Source organism: Cygnus atratus, chromosome 14, assembly GCF_013377495.2.
Source record: "Cygnus atratus isolate AKBS03 ecotype Queensland, Australia chromosome 14, CAtr_DNAZoo_HiC_assembly, whole genome shotgun sequence".
Lineage (NCBI taxonomy): Eukaryota > Metazoa > Chordata > Aves > Anseriformes > Anatidae > Cygnus > Cygnus atratus.
In genome coordinates this window covers 4,694,478-4,721,507 of record NC_066375.1, presented here as the reverse complement: position 1 = coordinate 4,721,507, position 27,030 = coordinate 4,694,478, and the positions used below count along the sequence as shown (strand labels likewise).

Here is a 27,030-nt window from a genome sequence, read left to right as displayed (position 1 = left end):
AGTTATCTGCCTTTTGATAGTTTATGGTTTGCTTTCTAACTAACCCTTCACCTGCTGTCCCTTATCTTGGGAATGTTCTGATTTGCAAGTTTTTTTTGTTCCTTCCTCCTCTACCTCCCCCTTCCCTACCTCCCCCCCTCCTCCCAGAGGTCCCCTTCATGTATCTTGTACTGTGTAAACAGGCAAGGTTCTAGCTTGAAAAAAACCAAACCAAAACAAAAACCACACAACTACTACCACCAAAACAAAACAACCGCCCCCATAATACTTAGTAAATGTCCACTGGAAAGCAGGTACAAGGGTTACTTTTTTTTTTTTTTTTAAGATTACTTTGTGGGTTTTATTGTTGTTCTGCACACTTTGAACCCAGTTTTCAAAATTTCTGATTTGGACTGTGGAAAATACAGGCAAAGTCCTGAAAGGGAAGGGGGTGAGTTTTAAACTAAAGTGTTTGGAAGGCTCTGCCAGCTTTTTGTTAGATGGCAAGAAAACCATAGTTGAGAATTGTAAGGAATGTTAGCAAGTAACTTTTCAGAGGGGTTAAAAATAATTGTTTTGGAGTCCCCTGCCCGAAAGAAATCACCCTCCACAAATTAAGAAATCTCTTTTTCTTAGTGGTGTCAAGATGGATTTAAACTATATATTAAAAAAAGAAAACAACAAACAAAACCAACCGCCCCCCAACCCAACAAACAACACTTCTTTAAAAAGACTAAATGAATGAGTACTGTAGGCTTATCTTGCTCAAAATCAAGAGGACAGTCTTTTAAAGCGTATGTGTAAGGTATGAAATTTAAATTCCACATCAATATATTGCAATGGACAGTAAATATATTCTTTTAACTTCAGATTTCTGATGATAATGCTCTTACACTGTTGAATTTTTCAGAAATGCATACTTATAAGAAACACTTTGAAAAAGGGATCCTAGTGTGCATACTTCATTTCAGTACATACTTCTTTCAGTTGTTATATGACAGAATTTGTAGCTTTCTGATGTATTTCACTGTTTTTATTCACTTTGTGTATGACACCACATCCTTTATAGCATACAAGACTAAGCTTTGGGTACACATTTTTGTTTCCTTTTGACTCTTGTTTGTAATACTGTTAACAGATGAGTACCATTTTGTTTCCTTTTTTTATCTTACAGATCCATTTCCCGCTTTCAAATCTTGGCAGGAAGACAGTGAATCTGGAGAAGCTCAGCTTTCCCCACAGGCTGGAAGAATGACAAATCATCCATTGGAAGAGGACTGTCACCCAATACTGTCGCATCGTAGTTTGGATTTTGGGCAAAGCCAGCGTTTTTTACATGATCCAGAAACGCTAGATTCTTCATCCAAAGCACTTTCTTTTGTTAGGTATTGTATTTTAATGCAACTTGCACGGTATTGGGACAGGAGATGTTACTTCCAGTATGAAAATTCGGCTGATTAACAACCTCATAGTTTTCATGGTATGATGAATTAATTGAAGACCAAGGTGCAATGTAGCATTGTATAGCCGTTTGGTGGCTCTGCATACCCAGGGACTGCCATAGCTGGTCAGACCAGAGGTTCTTCTGGGACAGTATCGTCTCTCCCAAAGGGGCCACCCTCAGATGCTGAGGGAAAGAGTGTAAAAATAGGACAAGCTTGCAGAGCTTTCCCTGGCATTTAGTCAGGGCTTCTGGCAGCCTACTGTAATGGCACTTCCTGGGCTGAAGATATAGATTTTAGTTATATCTTTTTTTTTTTTTTACCAGTCTTTACTGGACTGCTGATCTATGATTTTATGGAAGTTTTTCTTTTTTTCAGTAGCATGAGTATTTATCTTCACGTTGCGTAATTTCAGATCTGTTTCACATATCCACTTCCAGTAAAGAGCCAAGTTACACCCATCCTTGCAACGAAAACATGCAGCAATAATCTGAGAAGACTCTTCACTTGGGCTGTGGAAAGCCTTCATTCAGAAGGGTTATAGGAAAGAATCAACTGTTTGAGGGAGAGGTGTGGGATAGCAGTACAGTGAAGACAGGGTTCTTAATGAAGGTCCTCTCTTGCGGATTTAGAGGATCAAGCCCATTTAACCCAGTGGGTGAAAGCTGAGTTGTAATTAAGCTGCAAGTTATTTGTGTGATGCTGGAGAGTGTGATCCTCCAAAAATTGTATATAACCTGTGGCCTGTACTGTATAATAGTACTACTATGAAAAGCAGTTTGAGAAAAATCTCCATGCTTGTTAAGGAAGAAATAATCCCCTAAAAATAAAAAAAATGGAACATGAAAGACCAAATTTAGAATCTCTAATTTTCCATTGACAAACTGATACAAAAAAATACTCTTCAGAGTGTTCCCCAGCTAGCAGCAGAAGATGGTCGATGAGTACTGTTAAAATGATGCAGAAGGCTGACCTGCAGAAAAGTGCTGATTATAATAGCTGTTCTCATTCCAAAACTAATAAGGATCGACAGTAGTGGATTATTAGATTAGTGCATCTAATATCTCGAATTACGTAGATGTTACTAGCTGTGTTGAGAGATCTTTCAGGCACCTTGTATAATGCATGTACTAGAAAATTCTTATGGTTAGTCTTGAAATGAAAACGGTTTTCACAAGGAGCAGATGTCAAGGGGCTGAATAAGTGCAAAAGGTGATTCAAAACTGGAATCACATACTGCAGAAATGTATTAGTAAATCAAACAGATTAGATGATGGAGATTATTCTTACTATTTTTAAGATAAGCATCTAGTAGTTTATCTAAGACAGATAAGTGGAGCTGTCTAATTACCAAGAATTCTTCAGTGGGAGCTTCTAGACTAGGCTACATTCTTTGCCAGGTATTTCAGGAAGTACTGATAATCTAGGTAATTTAGATAAACTAAAGTACTGTCAGTTACGTTGTCATTAAAACAGTTCAGATCTTTGTGGTGGCTGAAATGCTTATTACACGTGAATTTCAAATGCTGTTTTTCACTGAAGAGCTATTTCTGTTAGGGCTATTATTGAAACTAGAGAGGAGAAAATAATGCATCATGTTTGAAGGCAGTGGATGATAGCATTTTGATTCAGTAGGTAAACATCTCTGACTGAAAACCTGAAAAGAATGGATTATGAACTGGAGGAAAAAATACAGAAATTAGTCACCTGCTACTCAAATATACAGTTGTTTGCACTGGTTTAATTATTTTAAATGACATTTTAAAATGTTTTTAATACAGAACACGAAGAGCATCCTTCAGCTCAAAAGATGACAAAAGGGAAGACAAGACGCCTTATCAGCTTGTCAAGAAATTACAGAAAAAAATAAAGCAATTTGAAGAACAATTTGAAAAAGAGAAAAACAGTAAGGTAAGTTGCCACTTCTGCTTTTATTCAGGACAAACGACTGCGCGGTAGAGCTAAGTTACTTCTTGTGTTTCATCACTGAGCAACTAACTGTGAGTTCTCAAATGAGAATAATCTTGTTATATGCTGCTGTTTACAAAAGCGAACTGAACAACAGCAATATTAGAAAACATGCCGTAATGCCTGAGCCCAGAGAAGAGCAGTGACGTTTGATCTGACTGAAGGGATCTGATGAGGCATGGAGACAAAAGTGTCTTTACTACTCTAGTTCAGCCTCTGATATTTTGCTTCAACCTTATTTTCACAAGTGTTGTTCATTAAGTTGGCACTGAGATCTTACCATGTTCTAAGAGTGGCATCCATGTTACTAGTCACCTTTGCTGTCATAAATATTGCCAAATCTTGTATGAAATGTTTATAAACAAGCTTTAATGTGCTTGTCTACATAAAACTTTGTTTGTATTATTTTTCAGCCCTCCTATAGTGATATTGCAGCCAATCCTAAAGTTTTAAAATGGATGACTGACCTTACCAAATTAAGAAAGCAAATAAAAGGTAAGGGATGCTATACTTTTGGTTTTGTACAAACACAAATTATCTACGTGACTGAAATAGAAGTGCTAAGTCATTCAGCAGAATTCCACAGGACAATAAAAATCTTTAATTTCTAGATTCTGACTTATTTCATTGCAGAAGCAAAATCAAATTATTCTTTTGGCTTTATTTTTAGAAGAGAAGCTTTGCCCATGCAAACTTCTGTGTTCCGTGGTTTGCAGTTAAACCAACTGAGGGACTTAAGTTCTTTTAAACCTTTGGATTAAATAATTTTTTCTATTTTCAGATGCAAAGCAGAAGAGCTCAGATGGAGAATTCATACCTCAAACACGTCCACGGAGTAACACTCTTCCAAAAAGTTTTGGTTCTTCTCTTGACCAAGAGGATGAAGAAAATGGAGATGAGATGCGTGTTGTGCAGAAAGAGAAGAAGCCCACCAAGGAAGCTACACTTGAACTCATTTTGAAAAGATTAAAGGAAAAACGAGTTGAGAGATGTTTGCCAGAAGATATAAAGGTAAACATGAAGGTTATGGTTTGGCCATTTCTAAGAAAACAAGGGAGGGACAGAGAGTATGGTCAGATGGTTTAGATGTTGTTTCATCAACAAAAAGATGCCTTTATTAGCAGCACTTTCCCAAGCTCTCCCATTTCAGACTCCGTAGGGAAATGATCGAGATAAACCACATTTTCCTTGCTCAGTCTTTATTAAAATATTTACAAGTACTTACAATATTGGACAAATTTGAATGGATTAAGATAGGACATTATGCTCTTAACTAAGCTAAGTTTGGCGAAGGCACATGTATTGCTGATACCACCTGTAGAACAACTGTTGAAGTGGCTTGTGTTTGATTAACGTGAACTATTCTTCTGACAGAAAATGACAAAGGACCATTTGGTAGAAGAGAAAACATCCCTCCAGAAAAGCCTCCTGTATTATGAAAGTCAACATGGACGGCCGGTAATACTTGGTTTACTTCATCAAGCTGTGCACTTAAATAACAGTAATTCTTGTGCAGGAGTAATACCAGAATTTAATGCTGCTTTTTTCCCAAACACAAAGTTATCTGACAGTTTCCATGTTGCCATCAGAGGAAATTACTGCACTTCTGAAAGTTAGAATGTAGGTATTGATTCATTACCTAGGCCCTTTTCTGCAGATCAGTAGGGTTTTGGATTTTGCAAAGTGATTGGAATAGTTTGGTGCAATGCTTGTGAAACAAGGAGAAATCTTTAACGAACTAAATAAAGACACTATTGAATTTCCAGGAAAACTCCTGAAAGGTTATTCTGGATTTCACAAAACTAAAAATGCTGAGGCACTTTAGAAAAAAAGTATGTGGCACGTATCTTATATAATCGGAGATATGGAAGTTAGAGGAAGTGACCAGCAATTAGTGCCTAAAATTCTGGGTTTTTGAATCATGGGCAGTGATCAGCATCACTAGTCCAATTGCAAGATCTTTCCAGTTACTATTCTGCTAGCCTTCTGGACTTGGCGCACTAACTTTATAATCAGCACCACTATATATGTATCCGAACAAGTCTTTCAGTGCTGAAAACCAAGGAAGAATAATGGTATTAGTGATACTGGCACTGGACTTGGAATCACCTTAGAAAATGCCAGTAAGTGCTGATGATAACCTTCAAGATTTATTATGTTAGTAAACATAGCGGCTAAGAAATAAGAGTGAAATCAGGTATCAGATAAAATCTCTCTATAATTTCATCTTTTTTTCCCCTGTCACTTCTGTAGAGTCACCATCATTGCTAGTTACACAGTCTTCTGTGGTTCTTGGTCCCTTTTTTCCTTTTTTCTACAGGTCTTTAGAGGGTCTGCTTCTCTTTAAGCTCCCCTAACTTTTAGGAAGTCTTAACTCTATATTTTTCAGGAAGAAGGTTAAAGTGAGAAAAGAGACGGGGAGGGGGGGGAAGCACCTTCTAATTTCCCTTTCTCTCCATAAATCCCATTTCATACACACAGTTTAAACTAGTTTTATGTTCCTAATTGGAATTTGTGGCCTGGCACGAGAAGCATACCACTTTGTGTTTGCTTTTGTATATTACTGAGTGACTGGTGTATAATTAATTCTGTGGTTTCTCTGCCTTTAGGTTACTAGAGAAGAAAGACATATTGTGAAGCCACTTTATGACAGATACAGACTTGTAAAACAAATGTTAACTAGAGCAAGCATTACTCCTATTCTTGTGAGTAAAACATGCTATTTATGTTTTTCCACTTTTCAAGTGTTAGTCTGGCTTTAGAAAAGCTAGGAATACTGTTCCATAAAACACATCTTTCTTTTGGAAGATATGAGATGATGTCATTGTATTTGAGGCATTTGATTTACTGCTGAGAGCAGCGCAGTTCAAAGCTCTGTGACCTTGACAGCTCTGAGGAAGTAAATGGTTCCCAGTGGAAGTAAACAAGCTGTTATAACTTTCCTTGGCTGACGTTCTCAAGGCACTGTGCTAGGTATAGATCCACAGTACGTATTGTACTTCTAGTTCTCCAAGGAATAGTAACACCAGTTGCGATGAAGTTTGCCTCTCTTCTGTAGTGCAGATTAGTGTTACCAGAGGCACGAGCAATAGGATGGCCGCAGGAACCATTCCATTCCTTTTTGTTTCCCTAGTGTGAGATGTTACCAATGTCTGCAGCATCTGTACAACATCTGCGCTTTCATTGTGTCCTCACTTCATTTCCTTCTAGCTTGTAGTGCTCTTTCTTTTCTTTCTTTCCCCTCTTGTAAGTGATGAGGAAGAAAAGTGTCCGTATTGTGCAAGGAGATGGATAAAACCTTTTTTATCATGATCTGTAAGGCAGTTGTGGAATGACAACCAGCTAGATGTCTGTTCTTCAGGAACTATGATCAAAATCTTGCAATGCTGACCCAGACTTGGAACAAAACATAGTTTTGATATGAGCCATTTGACCCTTTTAGAAGGAAGGAACTGCATAGCTGACATGAGATAATCTCTTTACATATAAACAGTCCTCTATCAGATTTATGTAACTGGGCAGTGGCTTACTCAGCAGCAACTTAATCTACAGTCTACGTTGACTCTGTCTGTTCTTAGCTACTCACTTTAAGCTGAAGAACATTGAGATTGAAAACAAAAAACATCTCAAGATTGTTCCTTTTTTCCATATACGTTGTGAGTAGTTGATTTTATAGACAAACGATTTACTTGGCAGTCCTGTTTCATTTTAAGGGCAATGTTAAGTCAGTAGCCCTTTCTGAATTCTGTACACACAGAATTTGCTCTTAAATCTTTCTCCAGCATTGGTGAGACACAGGTTGTTATTGGTGTCCTTGACTGGTTGGGTTTTATCTCACTTCTCACCTCAAAAATCTGACTCTTCAGTTGAGATGTGTTTCGTGTTGCCAATAGCCTTATGAATATCAATCTCTTTTTTAAGTTGTGAAACAAAGGGATGGGTGATATCCAGCCAAAAGAATTTTAAATCAGAAGAGCCCTTAGTAACATAATTCCTGTTCTGTGCTGTAGGCAACAGGCACAACATTTCACAGGCCTCTGCTTTTGAAATCTGTAAGAAAGACGAGTGGAACTCTCTAATTACCAAGGATTGTTCAGTGGTAGCTTCTAGGTAGGCTGTATTCTATGCCAGGTATTTCAAGAATTGCTTTTTGGATTATATGACAACTGCTTTCATGAGATACCTGTTAAGGTATTGTGGTATACTAATCACATATGCTGAAGCCTGTATGGCATTGTTCGAAGAGGCAGGAAGCTCCTCTAATTGAAGTTCTTTGACAGGTCATTGTCCGTGTGGCTTTCATGTTTCACCTTCCTCCTGTTCAAATAGTCTATCTGTTGAAAGTGTTTATGCTGTCCGGGGATAATGGATGAGCAGAGCATAACAGCATGTGTGTAACAGGCTGCTAACAGCAACACCTGTATATCACAACGATACCTGTTCAGGCTGAAGTTCAAAGGATATTGACTCTGAGGGAGTAATAGGTGACTTTGGTGTAGCACTTCCAATTGTTGGGCTTCAGGTAGAAAGAGAAGCTGTCAGAATTATTCCTGCTGCGTGCATGGCAGAACATACGAAATGTCTCTGGCCTTATATAACTTCATTTTTGTAATCTGCCTATGGTTTGGGAGGAACAAGAGTGAATATGAATTTGAGCTTTACAAATTTTATACAAAACATGTAGAGTGTTTTTTATTGAAAATTCAAAGAGTGCTACCGTTTCAGCTGTTTTTACATAAATTACAAGCTACAACATTTTCTTCTGTTTCAAGGACACTTTGGGCATCTTGGCTGTTTGGTCTTTAAGCTTGTTTTGTTTATGCTCTGTAAATCTGTTTGCAGTCTCCTTTTTCTGAAAGAAGTACCACCTTTAATTGTTACGCAACTTGAACAAAACTCTGACCAGCATTTAATGCCTAATTGCACATAATCAAACTTGTAATATTGCAGGGTTCACCATCAACCAAGAGGCGGGGGCAGGTGTTACAGCCTATTATTGAAGGTGAAACTGCACATTTTTTTGAAGAAATTAAGGTGTGTACAATAAATACATTTTTAAAAAATGTATTGCCAAGCACTTGTAATAGGGAACTGAAGTGTTTCTTACTTTGAATTTCTGCTTTGACTTTCAGGAAGAAGAGGAGGAAAGTGATGGTTTGTCTGCGGACCTGAATGATATCTTAAAAACTGCTGTCCAAACACAGTCTGTTTTAAGCCCAGTGGAGAACTCAGAGTCTGATGTTGAAGATGGTCAAGAGAAACTGACCCGAGACCTTAGGCTGTCAAGCACCCGAGCTGCTTCTATGTGTGTATAAATAAGAAATGACTAATTCTACTACAGAAGTTGTACTGATTGCACTTAGTCATGATACCAAATTTGATGATGTGTGGAAAGGATTGACGTGTTCAGCATTTCTCAGGAGGTGTTTGGCTTGAATGAGCATTCTTTCCTCTGACATGCCTAAGATCTGTTTGTGTTTAAGTGAATTGTTTAGTATTTCTAAATCTTCTTCAACCCACTTGAGCTGTGTAGACAGCAGAAAATTTATACCCTTTTATTAACTACTAGTTTGTTCTCAATATTTCATGATCAGATACTATATTCCTTATAAGCAAGATAAATTTAGTATTAGTTTAGTTAGCTCAGTTGTTTTTGAGTATGCTTTGAAGAATCTAAATCTTATTTTATGGCCAACAATATTTTTCTTTTTAGGCCTGAGTTATTGGAGCAACTGTGGAAGGCCAGAGCTGAAAAAAAGAAGCTACGCAAGACATTACGAGAATTTGAAGAGGAGTTCTATCAGCAGAATGGAAGGTTTGTTTAGCATAACAGTACATGTGGGACAGCAGCTTCGTTTTGTAGCCAAGTGTTTCTTCAGCTTTTTATATGAATTTTACCAAATGGAATCTGATCTGTCTTAATCTTTACTATGAATAATATCTCAAAGGAGATAACATTCTTGGGTATTTTTAATAGTGGAGGAAGCCTGCTCTAGAGTTTTGTTTCCTCTGTTACAGTCTGTAAAGCATAACAAGGAAAATATTTTTTTATTAAAAATACAATTTCTTTAAATATTTCTTTAGAAGTATTTTTATTAACAAAAAAAACCAACCAAACTCAGATACACAGGCAAACTTCCCTGCCCAAGAAACACCTATTTGTCTCTCTTTTCCAGCAAGTTAGTCCAGACAGTGGGTATTTGCTTCAACACTACAGGGGTGTATCACTTCTACTCTTTCCTGTATTGTTCTTTTAGGCTTCTTATTTCAATGTTATGAGTTCAACCAAACTGCTTCCCTGTTCATGCTGTAGGAGATTTTTCAAGGTGTATCATATCATGAACAAAAATAACAACATGCTAAGAGGTCAATCATTTTCTTGACCCATTTAACTACGCTTTCTATTGTATTTCTTTTGTAACTATAAACTCCCGGACCATTAGTCATACAAATTCGGCTGACAGGGCTTCATTGTACACTTGCTGAAATTGGGACATAACTCCTTTTGACTTAAATGGCAAATAATGAGGTTAATAATGAAGAGTTCATATAAAAAGGAAGACATATTAATGACTAATTTATTATAATCCAGTCTTAAATAAGACTAATATTCTGCTATCGGTTTGTGGGTCAGTCTACATACAGTGAAAATGGAGATAAATTTATTTGTCTTTTTGTTTAACATATACACAGGATCTGAAATCTTCATATCCTGTTAATAAGAAGTCCAGAACAACTTAGGAGAACGATTGATTTATAAACTATGCTGCAATGGTTGCACTGAATACATGCTGTTGGGCTTTCCATTCAGTTTTTTTAGGTGATGGCAATTTTAAGTGCAAGGAACTAAAATATGACAGTCTATTATTGGTGAATTGCCTGACAACAATGTTTTTCTGTCCTAAGATAACTGCGCATGGCTGCTCTTGTGTTTGACTTGCTGCATCGTGGAGGGTTTTCTTGAAACTTAGGTGTGTTTCTTTTTACAGAAATGTACAGAAAGAAGATCGTGTTCCAATGCTTGAGGAGTACAGGGAGTACAAGAAAATTAAAGCCAAACTTAGGCTGTTAGAAGTCCTAATCAGCAAACAAGATTCTTCAAAATCAATTTAACTTGCGTTCCTCCAGAACATTGAAAAACGTTTCCGTATGCTACCACTGTACTTATCGGGTGCTTATGTTCATTTGTCATGCACTGTTGAAAGAATCCAGTTTGTGCACTTTATTGTGGTGCCACTATAACACGTTTGAGCGGTAAGTAGGTCCTGTCTAGGGAGCAAATAAGATTTGTAAGTTTGAGACTGCGCTATCCAACTTTAGCAAACACAATTTCCATCAACATTTTTGTATTAGATGCATTCATCTTGTTCCAAAACAACTGTAGCATTTTGTTATTTAGCATTCAAGAACTCAGAGACTTTTGTTGTTACTAAGCTTTTGCATTATAGAAGAAATTATTTAAACCATAACGCTACACTGAACTACTCCTGTTGCCTATTTTATTGTAGGGTGGGAAAGAAGTCAGCAAATTAAAAATGCAGCTCTTTTTCAGGAACGTTTAAAAACCAGCCTGAAATTCCTTCCAAAGAACTGCTGTGGAACAACTTTAAGTTTTAGTAAATTGCATCTATAATAGTAATAATTACTATCTGTGGATTTTGCTTGTTAGTGGTCACATTTCCTCCTTGATAAAGATTACAGTGGACAAACAAGAAAGTGACCTTACGTAGTGTCTTCTAAAACTTGGAAAACTGAAAAGTTATATCACATGCTGCCTACAGGACTTACGTTAGTTACTGTCGTTCATTCTATGGGTTATTGTTTATCAGCTAGTGGTGACATAATGTTTTGTCTGAATTGGATACTGCATCTCCACTTCCAGAAGATATTGAGGAACAGGATGAACATTTCAGTGTGTGGGAAATCTGATGTTGCTCAGACTTGCGTAGCTCTAGCAGAAAAGAGCTGGCTTAGGTCAGTTAAAAATCCGCTCTACCTGAAACAAGTATGGTATCAAGGGCTAAAATCAGCGTAGTTCATGCGCACCACAGGGTGAACTGATGGTTTTGAGTGAAGAAGTTACTGGTGTTTATCACAGTTTTGTTTTACAGTTGGAGAATAAAAATAAGTTATCTAACTCTTATGATGTAAGCAAAACAGTTTATGGGCCTTGCATGATTTAGCTTCAGAGATGAAACTAAATAATGTTTTGAGCATCACATCTGCTGTGCTGAATGATGATTTAGCTAGCTTTTTGCTCTGCAGCAGCCATCAGCAGCTGTTTTTGATCTGGCAAAATCCAAGTGTTAATTTTATCTGGTGCTTTCTCAATTTTTTTCTTCAGTGTATCAGTTTGATCGTGGCCATGTTTTGCATGCACCTCCTCTCACTGCATGTTTTTATGACTGGCTGATGTCAACATAGCTATTACTCACACTGCTTTATGAAAGACCAAAAATGAACTTTCTCACAAAGAAAAAAGTGGCTAGCATGTAACCTCATAGACTTGCTATTCTGCCATGAAGCATATGAAATAGATTGAAAATAGGGGTTTTAGTGCTCAGATTTCATCTGAGTACTGTAGAATACTTCCCGTTTTGTTTTACTCTGCTTGTAGGCATGTAATTTTGGAATTCAGAAAAAAAAAGCACTAAAACTATTGAGCACTGGTGGTATGCCTTTTTTTTTTAAACAGCAAAATGATCTGGGACCTTAGAGAATAATGAGGTTAAACTAGTCTCGAGACCATTTATCAATTTTATTCAGTTTCATTGTGCAATGTACACTTCAGTTACTTTTCTATCAGTCTGCAGACACGGGTGTATCCAAACATTGAAACTAATGTGTACTGTATAGTGTTGTACATGAATGTTTGTGTTTTATATACCACATGCAGAATGTCAATATGCACTATTTAAATGTTTTAAATAATATATTCCTCCTTTATAATGCTTAAATCTATATGATTCCAATATTTTTATAAGTGAGTGAGTGATCAGACTGGTTCCAATTCAGAATTAACAGCTGCTTTGTGTTTGTTATGCAGTGTTTGGCTGTTTATTCAGTATAGTAGATAAGCATGGCAACAGTTATGCTATGAGTGTGTTTTGTGCCATCCTTGTTGAGCAATAAATAAATGGTAGAACTAGGCATTTTGTGATATAACAGTTTTACTTTGGTAAAAGCAAAACCTATATATCTATATGGATATATAGATATGGAATATATATATAACTAAACCAGATGTAATTGCATTGCTATGTCTGGTGCTCATTGTATAGACTTTTATAATAAAAGTACCTTAACCTTTATTGTCATATATCTTTGTTTCTTCTTGTGCTTCCCCCCCCCACCTTAAAAACAAGTGCTGAGTTTGTTAGTATTCCTTCTTTTTTTTTCTTTTTTTTTTTTTTTTAGTTTCAGGGTGTTGCTCAGGCAGGCCTGAGTTCCACAGCCTGCCAGTAGAGCCACCAGAACTGGCGGCAGCTCTGGTGCCTAGACAGCCCTCGATGAAGCTGCAGTAGCTTAAGTTTTATTTTGCTTCTTAAGCCTGTGCCTCTCAGCAGAGACAGCAGGAGAGTGACCAGATCGGGTCCTGAACTGACAGCTCGATGGATTGTATGATGGGGGCTTCAGCTCCTGCTAGGGTGCCAGCCTGGTGTGTGATGATGCAGGAGCAAAGTGTGAGTCTCACTCATGTCTACTCCAATGGTAGTAACTGTGGGAGGAAACAGGGCAGAGAGCTGATTCAGCCATTACTGTGCTAATAAATTCACTGCTTTTGAATACACCAGCAGCTGACGAGTAGTATTTGATTGTGCCTTTGTATCTGTAATTATCTCTTAGCCTTAAAATCAGTATCAGTGGCCAGCAAACCCTGTAATTGTGCATATATTTCTGTAAACCCAAGAGGCTGCTTTTCCTCTGGACGAATGGGTTATTCATAGTATGTTGGTGTAAAATCATATTAAAGGTGATTGAGGTCTTTCAAACTGACTTGTATTTTGTGTAACCATACCTTTCTTCAGTGTAAGGCCTGGCAGGTGATAGAAGAACTGAAGATTCTGCTCGTGGATGTGTAGCATTGCAGGTAAAATGGGAAAAACAACTAGGAAGTTGAGGGAACAAGGAAGGCAGTGCAAGGCTGCTGCCTTGTGCTACTGGGCTCAAGTAATCTCTTTCTGGTCCCTTTTAAATGGCTCTCTGTCCCCTTGCCCATGATGCAGATCCTCCACAGTGTGATTAGTAGCTTGCTCTGCAAGACATAAGTTCGTCTTTATAATACTACGAATCTTTGTAGGGTTCATACAAGTTTCAGGATACTTTAGAGGCTGGGCTTTGCATGTTATGCACTAGCTGAGACGTACAGCTGAAGAACTGCATGCAGAGGCTGTGTAGTGCAGGTGGGGTGTTGAAGCCTAGTGATGACCCCAGGTGTTAACAGCATGCTCAGATGCTGTTTGGACACATTTTATTCCTTCTGTTTTGTTTCTTCCTGTGGTGAAGTCTCAACAAAGAACAAATACTAATGGCTACATATGAGTAGACAGTTTCTGGCTTGAACATAACACCTTGTCTCTGAGGCTATGTGTAGTAGTGGATTTAGGAATAAATGTTCTGAGAGTTCAGGTTGAAAGGAAATCGCCCTCTAGTGGTTCCAGCTATTAAGCCCTGGACGAGATAAGGGTTTTGTTGTTGTTCGTGTGCTTGTTTTTTCCTGAAAGAAGAATTTTGCCTCCAGGGGAAAAACAAACCTGTTCTGGAAACAGTGGGTGCCTGAAACAAGATTTTTTTTGAGAAATAAGCATTAACATTGCCAGCAGGTGCACTAGTATATGTAAGTGGTCCAGGGAAGTCTGGGCTGAGGAGCAGTGCTGGACTGTACTTGGCAATTGAGGATTACATTGGGCCACGTAGCTAGAGATTTGAATTATACGAAGTGGGCCCAGGAAGATGTCATTGCTCACTGTCAGCTCTCTTAGTTACAAGAGCAGCTAGCTTATGTCTGTGTCTCACAACACGAGGCAGCAGAATAAATGGCATTAAGGAATTTGTAGGGATTCCTATGCAGAACGCTGGTAAGGGTGGTGAGTTCTTCTCAGGGTTGAAGAACTTACCTGAAACTCACAGATAAGACTGTGAAGTAACAATGATATACCTTTATTAACATTTCTGCATCTTTTATCCAGAAATATATAAAAGGGTATCAGGGGAAGAATTGCTCTTTCTTGACTTTGAATTTCAGCTGTGTGAAGAATAAAGCCATCTCTGTTACCAGATGAGCTAAGCCATTTTACCCTTCTGTCTTGCCTGAAGATTCCTTCAGCTGTTGGATGCTTTTCATAATTCTGTTGAGTTTTGCATTAGCGTTGTTTAATTCCTCCTCCAACTCAGCTGTATATTCGAGGAGCCTAGGACACACATACAGCAACAAATCCTTGAGATGGGCTCCTCTTGAACTTGTATTTGTAACCTTCCTGTTTGCTTACTTGCATCGTGTCGGCTGCAAAGAGTCTTAAGTCCCGAAATACCCCACCACAAGCACAAGTCCTTACAGTCTTTGTCCACCCTCTCTGGGCGGCCATAAAGAGATGTACTGGAAGAGCGGTAGTATTTTAAATTCTCTTCCCACCTCATTCTTGACTAATGCTCTTACAAACTGTTCTACTAAACGTCCTTTCTGTTTCCATCTTCTTCCCTCTCTGAGGGCAGCTGTTGTCAGCCAGTGTAAGAGCACTTAAAATAGTATCTTAAGATCACTGACTTTGTGTTGATCTTGTGTCTCTCAAGTTGCCACTCTGTGAGGGTTTTAGCTAATTCAAGTCAGGGCTGCTGCAAATGCCTAGGGATGGGAATAAGACTTCAAAGAACAGGCTCTCGCAAACACTTACTGCTGAAATTCTGCAGGGGAGACATAGCTCTGAGAAGCGGCGCCTGAGTCAGCGTTGTCAGTAGGTGGAATCCTGTGATGATGCTTTCTCCCTTTCCGTAACTTCAACTTATATTCCACACCAGAGGGATTAAAAAAAAAAATCAGAAAAAGCCAACACTGTTTACCTGGGTACCTGTTAGCGTATCAGTGTGTCACTTATGCAGGGGGGGGCATGCATGAGGAGGAAAAGATGTATGCATTTTTGGGGAGAAAAATGTCCTCTCTCCGTCTGAAAGTAATTTTCCTTCTGGCTCTTCGAAAAAGACAGGATGTGAGAATACACATCTCTTCAGAAGTGAGAGACCACAAGCATTATTTGGAGTAGTTTTTACAGCTAGCTGTTGTACTTCCCCTTTCTTGTAGATTTTTTTTTTTCCTTTTTAAGATGTTTTAGAAGCGCTTGCACTGGCTTTACCCCGGATATGGGTCTACCAAGGACTGTTGGAAACCTTTTTGTAAAGCAAGTGGAAGCTACAGTGATTCTTGCTGCAAATGCAGCCCATGACCTGACAAACTGCTCTAAAATATGTCTTTTTCCATACATCTGTTTTAGTTTAACATTTGGGCAAATGCCCAGCTCACAACTTCATAACACTGCTAAGACACTGACCTGGAACTACTGCCAGCTCTGCTCTTGTATTTCATGACCTTGTCTGAACAGAGCTCAAACAAGCTTTCATTTAAAGCTTGGGGCATAGCTAGCAATTTTTATTTATTTACACCTCTAGCTTTTGTTATTCCTATCATGTTAAAAAGTTTTCTGTGGAGAAATAGATTTTGTAAGTAACAGTGGGGACAACTGTGACTCCTCTGGCATTAATCAGCTTTTGAAATATATATATCCAGTTTGTAAGAGTACAGGAAAAAATAAAGCATACCTTTTCGTTACTGCTGCCTCTTTTGGAAGGCTTGGAAATATCCTTTCTTTTAGTGGATGAAAATTCCTTGCTTCTCATTCACACAGATAAGAAGAGACAGAAGTCCTGTGAGAATAGGTCTGTTCTAGGTCCAGGGAGTAAATGCTGAAGTCTGGGCTGAGATCCTACCTTTTCAGGTTCTCATCTCCTGAACCCATCTCTGGTTTCTTCAGTTTGAGCTTGACAAGGGTCTTATTGCAACTCTGAGCACAGACAGAATGTTGAGCATGTTAATTGGCTTGTATTTAACCAGACACCTCCATACAAGGACTTGGACACAAGGAACAAAACACGCGTGTGATTGCCTTGGCAATCAAAAAGAAACCCCACCATCCTTACTGCTTTCTTGGTTCCCTTAGCTCAGGGAAACTTATCTGCTATATCTCAAATTTGTCGTGAAATCCTTGAAGGTAATATCCAATCAAATCCAATGAGGGTTTTGATTTTCTGGTATATACAATTTAATCTTAACTTAGACCAGGATTAGTAGGGGAATAAGGTTGGGTGGAGGAAACTAAGCTGTGCTGTTGCTGACCGGACTGGCTGTATGAAAGGCTATGCTTTGTAGAAGCAAAGTAATTTGTGTCCGCAACGTGTAAAATCCTACAGGAAAATTTCAAGTAGGTAATGCTGCCAGCCTTCCTCTACAGAGCGACCAATGTCAGCCAGCCTGGAGAAACGTGGCCTGAATGGGTAGGTTTTTCATCCCATGTGTATTTCAGTCTTACTGGTGATGCTGCATTTCCCAGTTAAAGGCTGGGTTTTAAAGGTGGAGGTACTGACGTGTCCCAGCAACAGAACTGTATGCAGCCTCTTCAGCAGGAAAGGAGGTCACAATTTCAAATTGAACTGAAAAGTTGGGAAAAGATTTGTTGCCGTTTTGTGCTCCTTTCTGGCACATAAAAATGGTCTGAACTGTGGGATTTTAAAGGTACATATTTCTATTTGTCTTCCCAGTCTGTCTCAGCAGCTTATTTCAAAGTTTTCTATGCCTTTTAACTGACTGCATTTGACTGCCCTGACTCAAGAAGCGTTGTAATTCCCTTTCCCTGCTCTTCTTCTCTCATATAGTTACACCAGTACAGACAGGCCTCGTTGCTCTTCCGTTAAGGTTTATATCCTTACAAGTGCTTTTGGTGCGTGGCCCCTTTGCCTCAGTTACGCTTGGCAATATCCCTAAACTTGCATGCAGAGAAGATCATCAGTTTCTCGGTTGGGAAGAACAGCAACAGTAAGCTCTGAAGAAAGTTGGTCTCACGAAATACCACAAACCAGGCTGGTCTTAAATACTGTTTTTGAAAGGGTGAAGTAAAGGTAGGCTCTTTGCACCCTAATTTGTGTGCTACTTGTATCAATAATAACCATTAAGAGCTCCTGTGGGTTTGATAGAAGGTTATATCTGTCAATTATTTGCTGAAAGTAAAAAATCAACCATTGGGTATTCTTAAATGGTTATGGCTCAGCTGTTTAAGGTTCTTTGCTACTGATGTAGCATAGAATTCCCCCTCTAGTATTTATTTAAATGAGGTAGTTACAGAAGCATTTACTTACCTGTCTGATGAGGTCTTTGATGTGGATTTCTTGACTGGGTATCCCTGCAAAATCTGCTCTGACTTCTGAATAGGTGTCGTTTATAATAGCCAAAAACACGTTCTGCACAGGAAGGAGGCAGTTGGTATTTTTTCTGGAAACTGTGTTTGTTATGCTGGTCCTGTTGTTTTGGGGGCTGTTCGGTGCTAGGGCATGGAACTAATGGGACTGGAGGAGCTCTGCTGGGTGCACGCATGCTTCTCATGCATTTAAATTCTCTGAGAACCTTGGGGTTTTAGGGGCTATTTTGGGAGAGGAATCTCTTATTTCCCGTGTTTAGTATCAGCTAAATGGCCCAGTTCCTTGGAAGTGACAGTTTTCTTTGTATTATATTGCACCTTTTTCAGATGGTTTTACAATCAGAACTAACTAATGAAAGCACCAATCCAACTGATCGAGAAACCTTGCAACTACAGAGTGCCACCAAAGTCTCTCTTTAACCTTCCCACTGGACAAGGCTGAAATCATGCAATTTTCAAGAGCTCTCAATGAAGTTTTCAGAAATTAAAATGTCAAGAAATTGATGGTGCAGTATAGTGAAAGGTGCAACATCCTCGTTCCATGGTGCAAAAGCCCCTTTTGTGGCTCTTTGGAGGAAGGCAGAGCTGTGAAATGCCTTGCTAGCTGGGAACTTGTGCAAAGGAGTTCAGACTGTCTTTCTGCCCAGCTGTAGTGATGGGCAGACAGAGGCGAGTCTGCTGTTAAAGGCCACAGCGTCATCTTTGGGTGGAAAAGACTGCCTCAGAGTGCTACGCAACAGAACCTTGTGGTTCTTCTCTACTGCTTATACAAAAGTGAGTGTTTTTACCTACCAGCAATATGAAGAACACAAAGAATACAAATGAGATGAAGTAAATAGGTCCAAGGATGCTGTTTACTTCTATGGTTTGGAAATTAAAATCTCCCAGCACAATACGAAACTGCGAAAAGCTGGGAGGAGGAAAAAAAGCACAAGACTGAGGTTGACTGGTTTCTCTTAAAGAGAAGTATTTTAAGCATTATTTAAACAAACAAACAAACCCCAAGATCAATCAGATGTAATTGAGACTGATTTGCTATTACTGTAGTCACTGCAATCAAAAAGGAAGCCAGTATTACACTGCAATGATAAATTGGGCATTTAGCATATACTTGAAAATTTCAAAGTGCAAAGAAATTTTAAAATGTCTTGTATGAGGAAATACTTTGATTTTGAATAAAGCACTTGGTATTACATTTTTTAAAAAAAGATTTCCTTTTTGTTCTAGGACCCCTTATCTTCTGTTAGTATAGAAGGTAGTGGCATAGGCCCCTGTGACCCCCTATAGGGGATTTAATTCTTAGGTAAGACATTTATTTATTTATTCTTCCATACTGCAGCATCTTAGGACTGTTTTGCATTTGAGTGGATCCAGAATGAGCTGTTTTATGGCTTTAGAAGTGCCTTAATTATATATGAAAAAGCTGCTTTCAAACAATCCAGTACATTGAAGATATCCCTCTAAAGTTCTCCCTGAGAAATGTGGCTGTCGGCTGAAACACAATGCACCCTGGGTGACAGGTTAAGGTTGCCAAAAGGTGCAAGGACCATCGCAATCAGCTCCAGCTGGCACCTGGAACTGATCTGATGTCGTTGCTATGGTGAGTGGCTGAAAAAAATTGGGGGAAGCAAGCAACAGAGCCAGTGCATGGGATTAAGGGACTCCCAGCCGTGCAGCTGGATGGTTTCTTGAAAGAGCTGTGATTCCAGTTTCTGAACATGCTCAGCTTGTGCTCTGAGCCCTTGGGTCTCTGAAGCATTTCTTATGTGGTTTTCATGCTGGGGACTGTACCGCATACCCAGTGGCACATCTGCTGGGTAATTTCAAGTCCCTGCTTTGAAAGAGGCAAAACAAGACAGTCTGTTGCCAGGCCTGCCTGCCTGCCCAGGGGCCTGCTCACACACTGCAAATTTGTGTTGAGAGCTGTGGGGACGATCTCCTGTCGCTGTTGGGTGAACTGCTCCCGAGTTTCTCTTTCTTACACTTCTCTGACCTGTTTAGTGTATTTGTTGTCTCTTTAGGACATATGATGGCTTTGGGAAGCAGCTTGTAGGGCCAACAAAATTGGTTTTACTCAACAAAAATAGGCTTAAGAGTTGGAGACCTGTACTCTTAAAAGTTCTGCTTAGCAGAAACTGTTTGTACCTGCACTAACTGGGGATTTTGCATAAAAAAAGTTCAGAAAATTGCATACATGCAGTTTAGAAAAGTAGAAAAGTCTTCAACTTGCGGCCCGAAGACCAGATAGCCTAACTGTGCGTAGGCGAAGAAAATGATGAAGAACATGACGGCAAATCCACAGATGTTACCGGCACAGCGAGATAAAGTGGAGGATAGCTGTGTCATAGTCTTGTTAAAGCTTACATATTTAAATATCTGCAAGAGAACAGACCATATTTTACTGGGGGGGGGGGGGGGGCAGTGTCAGAATGTATCGCATCTTAACAGAACTTCTGGAATGTTATCTGTAATCCTAATTTATAGGTTAAGTTTTACTTGGAAATAAATTGCATACCAGATGTTAATAAGGAGTATGAAGGATTGGGTGTGTTTCTGGAGAAAAGGAATATTCTGCAGGGCATACGTGCTAAAGCTGATAGCGTGTAGCCAGGTCTTTGATGGGTGCTGATAGGAGTAGTCAGCTCCGGCAGAAGCGGAACCCTGGGCAAGGAGACATGAAGGCACGCCACCCTCCTGCACCTGAGGATTCCCTGCCGAGCTGAGTTGGTAAGGAGCTCTATTACTCTGCCCGAAACAAGGCCTGAACACAGGTCTTGTTCGATGGCAGCTGTTAATTGTAAGCACAGCTGTGCTACCAAATTGACAGTAATGAGTTTGTTGGGAGGATAATGCGGGGCAATGTGCAACTGGGGTACAGAAAGGATGTAATGAGGAAGACTCCACGCAGCCAGTTAACAGCCAGGGCTCCCAAACAGCTGCTTCATGCAGCCTTGGCCTGGGAGGTGGAGGAAGGCCAAAAGCCTGTTATTTTCAAATGACACAACCCAGAAAGCCCCGTGGAGTATGTTCAAGACCTTGAATTGTATGGAGCATGAGTGTAAGGCGCGATCTCTTCTGCCAGATGTGACCACCTCCCCTTCCTGTTTTGCAGCCACGTTGTGCTGGCTGCTTTACAAATAAATACCTTTGGAGAGATGGCCTGTAAGCAGACTGAGATCAGGCAAAGTTTGGGGAAGTTTCAGCCAGTCCCTGGGAACACAGAGGCCGACCAAACTAAAGTCACTGATGTGTGCTGGGCACAGGTGAAAGGATGGCCTCAGTCATGGCCACTGGGGTTTGGTGTAGTAGGGGCACTGGATGCAAAGATACAGGATTGGTTTGGTCCCAGAGCACCTGGTTAGGAATAAAAGTAGCCTGTAATCTTGGGGAGGTTTGCTACTCTGGAGATCAGCAAATCCACTTGCAAATAAAAATGAAATTAAAGGTGTCCTGGCCGAAAGGCATTTCTGAATCAATTTCAGATACATTTTGGTTTCACAAACAGTTATAAAACGGCTACTGTTTTCATAGTTTCTAGCTACGAAAACTATGAATAGCTTCACCTGTTACAGCCGTGCCATTTGTATAGGTCAGGCTGTGACCTGGATAATACTGAGTCTAGGAAAAGACTGAGTTTAAGGAGGCTGTTTGGCTATGGTTGTGTCCCAGCTGCTCCAGTGGAGACAGCTGCCTATGTGCGCAATTTTTTTTAGATGGGCTTGGAATCTGTGTGACCCATGTTTACGAGAATGAGATAATTTTAAACACTTCTGGAATCTTATAAACAAAATTCCCCATTCTAGCCCCACCTTTGCAGTTCATTTGTAGCAAGGTAAAAATGAATGTTTATAATAAGCTTAGAAACACTATTCTCAAGTACAAGAAAGGGAGTAAGAGCCAATACCTTCATAAAAGCAAAGAAGACACTGACGGCAATCATGTTGTCATAAAGGATTTGCCAGAAAGCAAGGAAATAGAAGTCTGGATAAACATTCTCATCAGAGAGCAGCTTTTCCATTAGCAGGGACACTGCCATGGTGCGGTAGATATTGAAGCCAATGGCAAGGATGGATACCTGAAGGAAAGCAGAAGACAGTGAAACCGAAGTCCAGCTACCCCCTTCTCTTCAGACTTATTTTGCACAGGAAAGACTGCATTGATTTCAGCAGGCCCTTGATGAGATTTGAAGAACCTTTTAGATGTTTGGTCGTAAACTGTACATACGAGACCTTACTGGCCAATTTATTTGTACTTGTACTGTGACAGTGGTGGATTTGTACTATATAACCTACTGCGTACATTCTCATTTTACTGTGCTAACAGTTGTGTGCTAGTGCTTCCCAGCTGTGCCGAGATTACAGCTAAAACAAACAAGGTGGATGAAGAGTGGAAAGGACATGGAGCCACAGCACCTTGACGGTAAGGTTAGGAAAGAGTTGAGGTGTGTTGAGCCACGATGGGCCTCTTCAGTGAGTGACTCTAACCAGGAATGGGGTCGGGCTGTTTGGCTTGATGGGCGTCTACCCAGTGCTAGCCTATGCTGGCAAGCACAGAAGAGTCGAGGAGCAGCTCACCACTACCAGCAGCAAATCCAGCCAGTTCCAGACAGTTTTGAAATATTCCATCTTCAGTTTTTTTATTTCTATCATTTCTTGGATTATGAATGTAATGATAAAGAGGCAGAAGGCGATTTCACAAGAAGCCAAGAAGTAATCATAAAACGAGATGTATCTGAGGAGCTTCACAGAGTAGATACGTGAGGAGGTGAGAGCACCCCCGGTGGCAGGGAACTCTACCACCAACCTGGAAAAAATTGGGGACTGGTGTTACTATTACCGTTAAATTATCTCAGTTACCTTTAAATTGTCTCAGCCCTTACTAGTCTAACATTAATTATTACTTCAGTAATAATACCTAGCTGAGACTGTAGTTGGGCCAAACATTTGTGCAAAACAGGAAAACTGGATGACTCCTACATCTGCAAGATCTTCTTTTGAGGGTGATGCTCACTTCCCCATGAAAACAGTATTACAAGGAAGTGAAGGGTGAGGACAACAGATCTATTTAAACAAACACCCAAACTCTGCTGTTTGGTTAAGTCTTTAAAGAAACTGTCTCTCTGAAGGGCACATATTCACCCCACCCTGAGCCTCTTCCCTCCAATAGCTGACAACAGTACGAATAATCTAGATTTTGACTTTGCAAAAGGTTATGGAATCTATTCCTACCGACAGTATCAACCAGCTGTATAGACACCAACCATTTAAAAAACTAGAAATGAAGGAACTAGGTCTGTTCCCTGCTCTAACTGAATTTCTGCATTTTTTTTAATGAATTACTACTGTCTTGCCAGCTACTGCCTGAGAAACATGACTGCGTATGCCTGAGGCAAACAGCCTTTCCTTGTGTCTTTCAGGAAGCATCATGCCTTAGTAAATTGGATTTGACACACAGTAAAGGTAAGAACTCACCTGATTATACAGAAAAGGTTTACGTTAGCGTTATATGTTGAGAAGTCAATAAATACAACCCTGGTTCCTCTAGTGAGCCAACCATTCTGCCTGAGAAACTCCAACTTCTCTCTGCTCTCCTCTTTTGATTTCGGTAAGGTGAACATAAATCCTCCACTACTGTAAAAGCCCGCAGCTCCCCAGTACCATGGGGATAAAGAAGGGGCAGAAGTATATTTCCATCTATAAGCAATAGGAAAAGAAAGCAGCTTAGCCTATGACAACTGTACTGAAGTAAGCTTTCACTTTTTATTTTATACTTCTTAGTTCTTGTGTTCCACTGCATCCGCAATTGACCATTTAAGTCAGGCCTTTAAATAATACTTTTATTTACAAGAAGTAAGCATGAGACTTATGACCTTAAAATATTCCCATTTCTTTATCTACCAAGTACATTCACAAGAAAAGCAAGTGCTTATGATTCTGGATTTCACCCAATGTGAGCTAGACAGTTTAATTACCTTAAAATCTTCATAGGTAAAAAGAATGTCTCTGGTTTTTGTAGTTCATTGTTACTGTGCCATGTTCACATATTCTCCCGTTGGGTTAAATCAATGCTAAATGCAATGTGTGAAACAGGCCTTTTGGCTCTGTTTCCACAACACTTTAGCATGACTCTAATTTATAAACATGTGATTTAAATTAAGGCTTCATATAACTGAGCATTTCTCTGGAGATGTTAATGGCAATAGAACCATTAACATGTACTTTTGCTGACCTGGGCTCGCAATTTCCAGTTCTTCCTGTCTCTCCACTATAAATTTCCCATGCCAAATTCCTGTCTAAGTATTGGCATAAAAACAAATCTATGGTTTATCTCACTGTAAACAAGGGAAAAACTCAGCTCATGGCATGCACAATTGTAGGTTACTGAAGAATAACGGTATTAAGGATTTAGTAAGATTTTCAAAAACATTTTTGTGCTTGCTGTCTGGTTCCAACTGAAAGTACTTCAGATCTGAAAATCTCTTATAAATACATATCCAAAAGATGCCCCAAGAAAATCTGAAGTAGAATGACTTACTCAGATCCGTTCTTTAGACCAAAGTCAGACTTGTCTTCTGCTTTATAACGGTACGTGGAGTAACAGTCTTTTGTGAAATTCTGGAAGTATGGGTAGATGGAACAGGTGTTATTGCGTACTTTCAGCTGGCGAACCTGGGCTACTCCTAACAATAAATTCTCATAGTAAATATGGCTGGTGTTTTCCTGGAGGGCTGATGTCGTGTTGCCATACCATTTGTCCCAACTGAGTCCATCCAAGAGGGGTCCCTCTGCAAACTATATATACAAGCAAGGTTAAAGATTCAAAAGATTTAAATATCACTATTACCCTGCTTTTTAAAAGACAAATCTTTACAGGGTTCCCAGGTTACTTATGGGAATTTAAGATAGAATTCCACAGGGAGTAGAATGGATTCATAAGAAAAAGATGTAAGTATCTCTATCAAGTGAGGCAGTGCATAGGTGAACATTGTATTCTATCGGAGATATGTAATGGGTTTGCTCAGGGCAAAACTATGGCACACAGTTGTTTGGAGTATCATTAAATGAGTTTTAAACACGTTTAAACACAAAAATATTGCATGTTGTTTTAACATAATCTTACTCTCTGAAGATCTGTTTTGAAATATGCATTTCTGACTAGGCTTCTAGTCATCTGAACCTAATGAAAGTATTTATTTTTGAAGCTCTTTGAAAACTCTTCTTCTGTATGTTTCTTAGATGCAGATGAAGAGCACTGAACTTGAGAAAAACATTATCCAGAGGGCAAAACAACATGCCCCCACGGTTTGGAACATGTATTACAACTGCTTTAGTACATTAGCATGCAATTGTATAGCAAGGGCTCACTGTTTTATGGACTAACAATAACAGACACGATGATAAGAGGGAGTACAATTATTCCCAATGAATTGTTATAGCCAGGCATTTCCATTTTTAAGGAAGGGTAGGATGAAAAACTTTCCCTTTGGATGTCAGCTGGGCAGTGATGGCAATGTTGGGAGGTCCTTCATCTACTAGTGAAAATAGAGATACCTGTTTTGCAATTATAACCACAGTAAGATGTGATATCATAGCAAACTAGGTGAACCAAGACAGCATATTCTCCTGGTGACTCCAGTGAAAATCACACCAAGTATGGTTTAACTTTTTTTTTTTAAACAGCTGAAAATCAGAATAACTGTAAACCCCAAATCTTTGTTTTTGTTGAAACTGACATTCCGAATTTGATGCTGCAGTTAACCTATTGTTTTCCTTAACTGTCTATTCAGACTGTTTATCAGAAGTACAAATATTACAGTTTGTACTCTGACTTTCTACATTTTAAGAAGTTATTTATCTTTCTTCAACTGAAGCCGCAACATCTAGTGCAGGGATTTTGGGTGGACCAGGAGACTCTATTACTCTGTATTAGCACTAGGAGCTTCTTTACCTCGTTGCTATATATAAGAAAATATTTGCACTGAAAGCCTTACTTTCCAGAAATCAGCCACGTTCCTAATACTCTCAAAATCAATCCCGTGATCTTCAGCAGAAGACTGTTCCAGAAAGAGACGTGACATCACTTCGTTCAAGTAATACATGTTGGTGCTCACCATCCCAAATGTCACTAGGAAGAAAGGGCAAAATGGGGATGCTCACAGATGAAATAAGAGGTTGACATCAACTTCTAAGCACGCTGTCCCCTCTTCAATCATCAGCACCAGTCATGGTGCTAGGAAAACACACTTGGAGCAATTTTGACTGAAATAACGCTTCTGGCTGGAAGACAGGTGGAGTAAGGATTAAATGACTACGCTCTCCTCGCCTGCTCTTGCATACTGGAAGAGGGACGGCTCCTCCAGTGCCAGGCTTCAAATTAATTGCTCGTAAACAGGCGCGGTCACCCCCTTCACCTGCTGACTTACCTAGACAGAGAGTGATAAGGAAAATGAGGTAGACAACCAGCTCCTGCAGGGTCGTTTTCAGCTCCAGTTCTCCGCTGCAGCTTATCCGGGGTTTTGTGACACCTAACGGGGGGGGGGGGGAGGGAAACGACGAAGGCAGAAGCTGAGCTTTAAACCAGAGAAGCCGGAGCCGCCGGTCGGGCAGCTCTGCGCTGAGGGCCCGCGGCCGCCTCACGCACCGCCGCCGCTCAGCCTCTGCTCCGCCGCCGCCTCCATGGCGGCCGGGCCGGACCGGGGCAGCTCCCGGCGCTCGCTCCCCTCGTTTGAATCGCAACGGGCGGCGTCTCCCGCTCCGGGACCGGCTCCCGCAGAGCCCCGCTTGTCCCGGCGGAGGGGCTGCCTGCGGGCTGAGCGCCCGGCCGCCCCCCGGATTTTCCCTTCTGCCCCTCCGGAGCGGCAGGAACGCGGGCTGCGGCCATGGCGACGGGCGCTGAGCGATGGTTGCGGGCTGGGGGTGCTGGTGTCCGGCTCTGGCACCGTGCCCTTCCCTCAGCACTGAGGCGTTTTCGCCTCCGGGAGAAGCCCACGGGTGGAAATCGGCGTTGGCTGAGCTCAGAGCTGCAAAGTTATTGCAGGTTACAGCAGCTATTGCTGCTTTAGCAGCCCAGGTGGAGTAGCAGGGTGGTGGTGGGAGCCGGGCAGCTGAGGTATATGGGGTTATCAACCAGCACAGCCGTGTGGTGTGAAGCTGAGACCTCATTTTGTCCACTCCTTATGGTGC

The 27,030-nt window shown here is 40.2% G+C and overlaps 2 protein-coding genes across 12 annotated transcripts in view; one reads left to right on the top strand and one right to left on the bottom strand.

Annotated features, from left to right (window-relative positions):
* FAM13B (family with sequence similarity 13 member B) overlaps positions 1–12,718 on the top strand; it is a 48,503-nt gene extending 35,785 nt beyond the window's left edge. For 4 of the 11 annotated variants that reach the window (XM_050713537.1, XM_035560702.2, XM_035560701.2 and 1 more), the window contains exons 15-24: positions 1,154–1,364; positions 3,203–3,332; positions 3,803–3,884; positions 4,171–4,400; positions 4,764–4,847; positions 5,999–6,094; positions 8,340–8,423; positions 8,522–8,694; positions 9,103–9,204; positions 10,379–12,717. In XM_050713537.1, the coding sequence (XP_050569494.1) occupies positions 1,154–1,364; positions 3,203–3,332; positions 3,803–3,884; positions 4,171–4,400; positions 4,764–4,847; positions 5,999–6,094; positions 8,340–8,423; positions 8,522–8,694; positions 9,103–9,204; positions 10,379–10,502 (1,316 nt within the window). In that variant the 3' untranslated portion in view covers positions 10,503–12,717. Of the gene's footprint in view, positions 1–1,153; positions 1,365–3,202; positions 3,333–3,802; positions 3,885–4,170; positions 4,401–4,763; positions 4,848–5,998; positions 6,095–8,339; positions 8,424–8,521; positions 8,695–9,102; positions 9,205–10,378 lie in introns of all 11 variants that reach the window. The other 7 variants (XM_035560698.2, XM_035560699.2, XM_035560700.2 and 4 more) reach the window with 3 other exon arrangements.
* Positions 12,719–16,265: 3,547 nt separating this feature from the next.
* On the bottom strand, positions 16,266–26,525 carry PKD2L2 (polycystin 2 like 2, transient receptor potential cation channel). Its single transcript, XM_050713680.1, has 11 exons — positions 26,489–26,525; positions 26,271–26,372; positions 25,839–25,972; positions 24,383–24,639; positions 23,320–23,541; positions 22,423–22,651; positions 21,753–21,923; positions 20,043–20,224; positions 18,641–18,758; positions 17,790–17,891; positions 16,266–16,441 (listed from the first exon to the last, which is right to left on the bottom strand). Exons 1-11 carry the CDS (start codon positions 26,523–26,525, stop codon positions 16,364–16,366), a joined length of 1,632 nt encoding a protein of 543 aa, XP_050569637.1. The 3' UTR covers positions 16,266–16,363.
* Between the last annotated feature and the right edge of the window lie 505 nt (positions 26,526–27,030).

Coding starts and splice junctions, on each gene's coding strand:
- PKD2L2 (XM_050713680.1), bottom strand. CDS start 26,525: ATGGAGGCGGCGGCGGAGCAGAGGCTGAGCGGCGGCG. Junction 25,973..26,270: donor CCTTATCACTCTCTGTCTAG/GTAAGTCAGCAG, acceptor CTTTCTTCCTAG/TGACATTTGGGATGGTGAGC. Junction 22,652..23,319: donor AACCTTTTCTGTATAATCAG/GTGAGTTCTTAC, acceptor AATTTTTTCCAG/GTTGGTGGTAGAGTTCCCTG.